General features: G+C 46.8%; 1 protein-coding gene across 1 annotated transcript in view; it reads right to left on the bottom strand.

Annotated features, from left to right (window-relative positions):
• SLC23A2 (solute carrier family 23 member 2) overlaps positions 1 to 7,878 on the bottom strand; it is a 51,007-nt gene extending 43,129 nt beyond the window's left edge. Inside the window, exons 1-2 of the mRNA XM_075342923.1 lie at positions 7,725 to 7,878; positions 5,241 to 5,329 (exon numbers count right to left, since the gene is read on the bottom strand). Coding sequence (XP_075199038.1) covers positions 5,241 to 5,329; positions 7,725 to 7,825 — 190 coding nt within the window. The 5' untranslated portion in view covers positions 7,826 to 7,878. The remainder of the gene's footprint in view (positions 1 to 5,240; positions 5,330 to 7,724) is intronic.
• Positions 7,879 to 8,221: the final 343 nt, after the last annotated feature.

Raw genomic sequence — 8,221 nt, 5'->3', positions numbered from 1 at the left:
ACCTGGGACTGCATGTGAGACCCCCTGTGGTTACAGCTCCACTGGGTCAACCATCACCACCATAACAGGACTAGTGACCGGGAGTGACTTATTGGAGGCTCATGTGATACTAACGAGAGTAAGGTAATGTTTGCTTTACTCTAATTACTAATCTCGTGCCTGGCCTTCTGTGTACATAAGATCCAGTCGGAATGTATCAGCCTCATGGCTCCAGGGTCTGGATGAGCATGGTACTTGTATGTGTGAACTGTCTCCCACGGCGCCACTCCCGATCCATTCATATTTTATTGTGCACCTTAAGCTGCCGAGCAAAAAAATAGAGAGCGAGCTAGAGAGAGCGAGCTAGAGAGAGCGAGAGAGCGAGCTAGAGAGCGAGCTAGAGAGAGCGAGAGAGAGCGAGCACACAGAGAGATATATAGAGATATATATATATATATAGATATAGAGAGAGAGAGAGAGAGAGAGAGAGAGAGAGTCCACTACAGCTGACTGGGGGGTCAGTGGGATACTCTTGGAAAAAGTGGTATCGAAACGTGGGGTTTTACAGTGAGTGTTTTGCACTGTCGTCAGTGTGTGACGTGGTCTACAAAAGCGGTTTATGCTGTCCTAATAAACTGCTAAACTTTTAAAAGAACCGTGCTCCTGTGTGCAACCTCAGAGACCAGCAAAGCGAGTGAGTAACCCCCTGATGATGCAGTGTGTGCAACATCACAAGGGGTCTACGTGCCTGTAGACTGCAAGAAGCAGGTAAGAGGACACTGCAGAAACGGAGGACAGAAGAGAATAATATTTTTGTGTCTAAAGAAGGGGACCGGAATAAAGACCTTTCTAAATGATGGGCACATTACTATGGGGCGCAAGGATGGGCACATTACATTTTATTGGTATATATTTTAATTTTTGAAATTTACCAGTAGCTGCTGCATTTCCCACCCTAGGGCTTATACTCGCATCAATAAGGTTTCCCAGTTTTTTGTGGTTAAACTTAGGTGCCTTGGCTTCTACTCCGGTCAGCTTATACTCGAGTATATAGGATACATATATACCAAAAACCCCAAAACAACGTTTTGATCTGATGACGGTAGTCATCACCACTCATGCTGCTTAGTATCACGATTATACAGCCATTCTGACAATCTCATCAGGTCTAAAATCTATATAATGTATACTGACTGTACCATGAACCAACAAATTCACTTTAATAAAGGGGTCGCCTACTACAGGAGACACCCTTATTAATAGGCCCTATAAAGTTAAAAAAAAAAAACAAAAAAAACCCTCCCCAAATAACTTGATACTCAACTTTTGAACAACTCATCTGCATTGCGCCTCTACCGTTCTGCTGGGATAAAGATTTGGCAGGAAATTCAAGCAAAAGCTGCAGCCAATCAGTGGCTGCAGCACTCACATTTTGTCCCAGCCAAACAAAAAGTTCTGGTGAGTAGCAATTTTTCTCACCACCTGGAGCCCATTAAGGGTTTGTTCCCCTTTAGGAAACTTTTGCCTTTTGGCTCAATTTATTGCAGGAAAAAGAAACCCCACTTTATTTACCCTCCCAGTGTCCAGCGCTGTGTCTCCTCAGCTGACTCGGTCTCAGTTAGTGTGCCTGTAACATAATATCAACAGCACTTCAGCTAGTGAAGCAGCTTAGTGCCTCATGCTGTCAATATCGGCAGTACCGCTGAGTTCAATGATTGGCTGCAGCACCGTCAATGTGACATGACTGCTGCAGGATATACACAATTGGCAGAGCAGTGCCGGAGGCAGAGCGCTGTACTGGGGAGGGCAAGTAATGTGTGGTATATGGTTTTGTATTAAACTGAGCCAACAAACAGAGTTTTCAGGAAGGGGATGGCTGATTGTCTCCTCTGCTGCTCCCGAGTACTATCCACACGTATAAGGTACCATCACACATAACGAGATCGCTAGCGAGATCGCAGCTGAGTCACGGTTTCTGTGACGCAGTAAGGCTCCCGTTAGCGATCTCGTTATGTGTGACACCTACCAGTGATCAGGCCCCTGCTGTGAGATCTCTAGTCGTTGCAGAATGGTCCAGGCCATTTTCTTCAAAGGCGACATCCTGCTGGGCAGGACGCATCGCTGTGTTTGACACTGTGTGACAGGGTCACAGTGACTGCTGAGATCGTTATACAGGTCGCCACTGCGACCTGTATTGTTCCTGCATCGCTGGTAAGATCTGACTGTGTGACATCTCACCTTTGACCTCCCAGCGACTTACCTGCGATCCCTATCAGGTTGCGTCGTTTTCGGGATCGCTAGTAAGTCGGTGTGTGACTGGGCCTATAGTTTTGGTGGCCAATTGTCTATGCAACTCTCTGTCATTCGCACACTCATCTCTGCTGTATCAAGGTACCTGCCAGTCTATTTATCCCTGCAGCATCCTAGGTGCTGCCCACAGACTCCGCTCTACTGCTCTAAAGTACCGGTTTGCCTACTCGCCTCTACTGATTCAGGGGCTATCTGTACTCTGTGGATACATCAAGTGCAACACATCCTCGGGCCACCCTGCATATCCAGCATTACTGCTCCTCGCTGCTCCATGTGCCGTCTGGCAACTTCAGTTCCACTTCTTTGCCTCGGATCCCTGTGTCTCCGCTTGATCTACCACTTAGCAAGTCCTCCTCCCCAGGCGGGCCAACAACCGTATCAATCAGGAGCCTTAAAATGAAGCTCTACCTTTGATCATTCCATCGCTTTCAGGTTTATGATCCTAACACTAATTTCTTCCCATCTCTTTATTGCAGTCAGACATCTGTCTTATGTGAGGTGCGGAGATCTTCTCCGAGACTGAAGCAGGCTCAATACGAAGTCTCTGAGCTTGTCTTCATTCCTGACCCCTCGGCTGAGCACACCGACTCCTTTGTTCAATGAATCATTAAAAGATAAATACATGACTGCTATAAGGATCTGCTAAGAAGATAATCATTTGTTAAAAAAAAAAAAGTTACGGTGGATAATTACATTAAGAGACGCCCCGGCACCTGAATATTTGACAATATTCTAAAATTTTAGTCCATATACAAAGTTAGACTGGCTTATGAATACTTTGGTGCGGAAACAGACACTGTATGATTAGCCAGTAAATTACACTGCAAGGCTAGGTTCACACTACCGTTAAATTGTATCAGTCACAATCCGCTGCTCTGGTAAACAACGGAATCAGTTTAGCGGATTCCGTTGTTCCCATAGACTTTTATGAGCGGCGGATTGTGACTGATGATGCTGTGTTGCACCCTCCGCCCGACTGATCAGTCGTGGAACGATTGAGCGCCGGGCGGAAGGAACGCAGCCTGTAACGTTTTTTGAGCAGCGCAATCCGTAGGATTTTGCTGCGCATGCTCTCTCTGGCTCCCTGCACACGTAACCAGGATACACATCGGGTTACTAAGCAATGCGCTTTGGTTAGTTACCCGATATTTACCCTGGTTACGTGTGCGGGGAGCCAGCGCTAAGTGGTGTAAGCTAGTAACCAAGGTAGATATCGGGTAACCAAGGAAAGTGCTTTGCTTACCTGATATTTACCCTGGATACGTGTGCAGGGAGGCCGACACTTACCCGCTCGGCTCCGCCCCCTCCCGCACTACACACACACACACACACACACACACACACACGTCCCCAGCCATGCAGACCGCGGCACTGACGTCTACAGCTCCACGGCTCCGCCTCCCGCACACAACGGAGTCCGACAAATTCTCTTCTTTGTCATCCGTTGTACAACGCATCAGTCACATGCGTCAAGCAACGCATGTGACTGATGCAAAACAACGGAAATGTGAACCTAGCCTAAGGTGAATACAGAATCCACAGGTTTCCTGAGATCAGAAAGCAATGCTTTGCAGGAACACAATAGACACAAGCGACAGTATATTGTACAAATCACTTGTCACAGAGCAGAATGGAGCGGAGCCGCTGTCGGGGCTAAAGAGGAGTCTTAGGAGAATTTTAGTGTCTACTGCAAATATGGAAAGTATGGCGGCCATTGTACATAGATCATTATAGGGAATATCCTGTGTATTTTTTTTTTTTGTAGTAAAAGTTGTGAAAAACCATTAATGGCTAAAGATCATTTTTGCTTCCCTGTGCTACTAGAGATGGCTCTGGACAGAATCCGGTTCCTTCCCCCTCTGGCAGCTAACTCAGCTATACAGCCATACGACTATACCTCTGCTGACAAAAAGTGCAGAAGACTATTTCTATTGGCTACTAACGTAACTATGAAATCACTCTGAGGTTGGAGCCACAAAAGCATATGGCATGCGATGTGAGTGCGTTCGATGCGATACGCTAATGACCCGCTGTGCTGCGAGTGTAAGCAGAGTGTCATGCAACTGTGATCCAATCCTGCGATCGGAGCACAGCTGCAGAGGAGAGTGAAGGCTTAATTTCCCCCATCTTCTCCACTACCAGTGATGTGAGTTTACGCACTGCACTCCAGTGTCATCCGAGTGCAGTGCGATGTTTCACTTGCACCCACAGACTTGTATGAGTGCGAGTGAATACAGATTGGATTCGACCCGAAGCAAGTTGCAACTGTTTTCTCGATCTGATTAGGGCTGAGAAAATAAATCCAGATGGGAACAACCTCAGAGTAACATGAGTCCGAGTGGATTGCAATTTTTAATCATAGTGCACTCGGGCCGTTTTACTCACTGTGTGTTCTTAGTCCTAACGTGAAATGTCTGCAAAGAGCATGACTGAGCATGTGCGTCCACAAGTATTAATGGCAGGACAACCCTTTAATGTTCAGGAACTTCTGAAGTAGCACTTAACCTGCCTAGAAGCTTCTGTGCCAAAGCAACACAGACACTAAACTGCCCCCCACCTCCAGCATGTCACCATGAAGAACAAGACCCTCCATGAACAGCTAAGACTTCCTGAGCTTCTTGACTCCTGAGAAGGTGACCTCCAGCTCTTGTAGCTTTCTTGCCCTGACTTTATGGTTTTCAGTACAATTTTAGCTTAATTCCTTTCTGCATTAGGTTAAACCCAAAGGCTCCAGTGTCAGATTATATACATTCTTCTCTTCACAAAAGGTGCCCCCGCTCCCTGGGGAGAAAGGGATTAACGAGGAAAGTAATCCCAGGAGAGTCTCACGCCAGTTCTTTCCAGAGTCCTGCCCATCTAGCCGGCTGCCCGTCCAAGAAAACAAAAAAGACAGCAATAGGGTGTGACGGGGAGTTTCAATAGGACACGGCTTATATCGGTTGGTTATTTACCTGTAGAATTACATTTCCACTTCTCAAGGGATAGGATGGCACGAGCTGGAGCGAGGAAAGCAAACGCACTTGCCTGGAACAAGGGTAACCTGCAATATCCCCATAGAAGAAAAAAGAAAACACAGGTCATACGAATGGCCGAAATATCTACTGATGTAGTGACAACTGTAAGGATGCATGCTCCCATAGCTGTAATGGGTGGCGTCACCTTGTGGCACCATGGTCACCCCTGCCCTATACCATTTTTATGTGAGTTAAACATTAAGGATTTATCCTGGATGTAAGAAAGGTCAGTACAGAATAGCAAATCTAATAAAGACGTTCTACTACCATCCGCCTTCTGTACTTGGCAGTGCCACTCCCAGTTTGTGGCACTTACTATTTGTTAACATTTCCACCAAACCTTTGCCCTTATATGAATATTCTGTCCCAGCCGTGGTCATATACAGCGTGCCCGCGCTGTGAGATGGATCGCCTACACTCCAGGCTATGCATGTGCTTGCCCAATGGTCATGCAGGGCTAGAACCATGCCACAAAATCCCGCGTATGGCACGTTGGTAGTCCTGGGACGTACAATAGAGGTGGAATAACGTCGGACCAATAGTCACAAGAAAGAGGGTGGCTCAATTGTATCTAGTGTGGTTAATGACTTATTCCGTTCTTGGGGAGTTATCATCTATACCCAGGACAGCTGAAAACTTGCTGATCGCTGGGGGTCTGACAGCTGGAGTCCCCACCAATCCAGAAAGCAGGGCTATGAAATGCCCCATTAGGATGGAGTGGAGGCCACTGCTTTAAAGAGAACCTGTCACCAGGTTTTTCCCTTATCAGCTGCGGCCACCACCAGTGAGCCCTTATACAGCATTCCAGACTATGAGAAACCAAGGAAAAAATTGTGAAAACATACCCTGCTGTAACTAAATAAAAGCATAGTGCATATAAACATAGGGTACTTAGTAAACACTGTTTTTGATCAAAAAAAGCATAAAGCTATCCCACCAAACGTCAAGGTGTACCCAGTTGGGATAGTACCTACACTCTCTAATATTAAAACCTTACCATGGGTCTAAAATAGGCCTCAATGTGGCTAAGGGCTGAGAGTGACCGGGTCCCAACAGGACACACACAGTCAGGGGATGCACAGAATGAAATGCCCAGCTCACTGAGAAGGGGGCCACTCCCTGTTTGTACTGAATACCTGGTCACTATATATATGCACTATGCTTTTATTTAGTTACAGCAGGGTATGTTTTCACAATTTTTTCCTTGGTTTCTTTGTCTCATGGCCAGTGTGAACATGGTCTCACAAGTACCATGTATACCATCTCATACTCCGGCTCACTTTTTTGTTTTTATGTAGTTTTTTTGTATTCAGTACAAACAGGGAGTGGCCCCCTTCTCAGTGAGCTGGACATTTCATTCTGTGAATCCCCCTGACTGTGTGTGTCCTGTTGGGACCCGGTCACTCTCAGCCCTTAGCCACATTGAGGCCTATTTTAGACCCATGGTAAGGTTTTAATATTAGAGAGTGTAGGTACTATCCCAACTGGGTACACCTTGACGTTTGGTGGGATAGCTTTATGTTTTTTTTTATCAAAAACAGTGTTTACTAAGTACCCTATGTTTATATGCACTATGCTTTTATTTAGTTACAGCAGGGTATGTTTTCACAATTTTTTCCTTGGTTTCTCTTTGTCTTATGGCCAGTGTGAACATGAGCTCACAAGATCCATGTATACCATCTCATACTCCGGCTCACGTTTTTGTTTTTAAGCATTCCAGACTATGTAAGTGCCCAGGCCACTCTGTATAATGTAAAAACACCTTTATAATACTACACACCTATGGGTGTAGTCCAGTCCGATGGATATCGCTGCTCTCAGTCCGGTGCCTCCTCCATCTTGTGTGATCGCCGTCCTCTTGCCCAGTCCCGTGTGCATGATGTGTCCTGCATCATTCACAGAGAGGCCTCCATTGTGCTCTCGCGCATGCAAGTTTTGATCTGCCCTGAAAGTACTGTAGTGCGCTGGCGGTCTTTGACCGTTCCTCACACCTGCGCATTACAGTACTTTGCTTTGCACTCAGCAGAGAAGATCCAAGTGCGCAGGAGAGCAATGGAGGCCTCTGTGTGGATGATGCAAGACATGTCATGCACAAGGTGGAGGAGGCATGGAGCGAGAGCAGTGACGCCCATCGGACCGGACCGCCCCCTGGGTGAGTATTATAAAGGTGTTTATGTTATACAGAGCGGTCTGGGCTCTTCTATAGTATCCTGGAATGCTGTATAAGGGCTGACTGGTGGTGGCCGCAGTTCATAAGGGAAAAACCTGGTGACAGGTTCCCTTTAAATCCTAGTCAAGGTGACCGCACAGGATTAGCCTGTTCATAATACTGAGAAAAAAAAAAAATACAGTCTCATTTTTCTGGACCAACACCCCCAGAAGTTTCCCATATCAGGGTTCGCACAAGGTTATAAGTCTTACCTGCACCCAAACGTTGTCTGAAGCAAAGTAGTGATTCCTACACAGAAGAAAATGGTCCCAATTAGTTGGCTGGTCGCCCATTGGTCAAAGCCAACGCACATGGCTTCTGCAAGCAGGAAAGGGACAGCCACCGTCCCACTGAAGCAGGTCAGGTAGTGCTATGGAAAACAGAGGGACAGACATTAGGCGGAGTACAGAATCCATCTCTCAAGTTGTGTTTTTATAAAAGTGGTTACAAAGTGAAGGCGGCGGCTAGCTTCAGCCCACATGGGGAGGCCTCCGAGTCCATAGCTTTCCAAGATGGCAGCAGCAGAGCCAGCTAATGCATCTGTACAAAAAGAAGCCACCCATGGTCCCAAACATGCCTATGGCTACTGCACTCAGCCGATGGCTAAATGCACTGTGCCTGTGCAGCAGAGGGTGCAGACGCCATCATCTTGGGGAGCTGTGCACGCTGCAGAGGAGGCCTCACTGGGGGCCCAAGGCAACCCCAAATC

This window comes from Anomaloglossus baeobatrachus, chromosome 4, assembly GCF_048569485.1.
Source record: "Anomaloglossus baeobatrachus isolate aAnoBae1 chromosome 4, aAnoBae1.hap1, whole genome shotgun sequence".
NCBI lineage: Eukaryota > Metazoa > Chordata > Amphibia > Anura > Aromobatidae > Anomaloglossus > Anomaloglossus baeobatrachus.
This window is presented reverse-complemented; position numbering and strand designations above follow the sequence as displayed.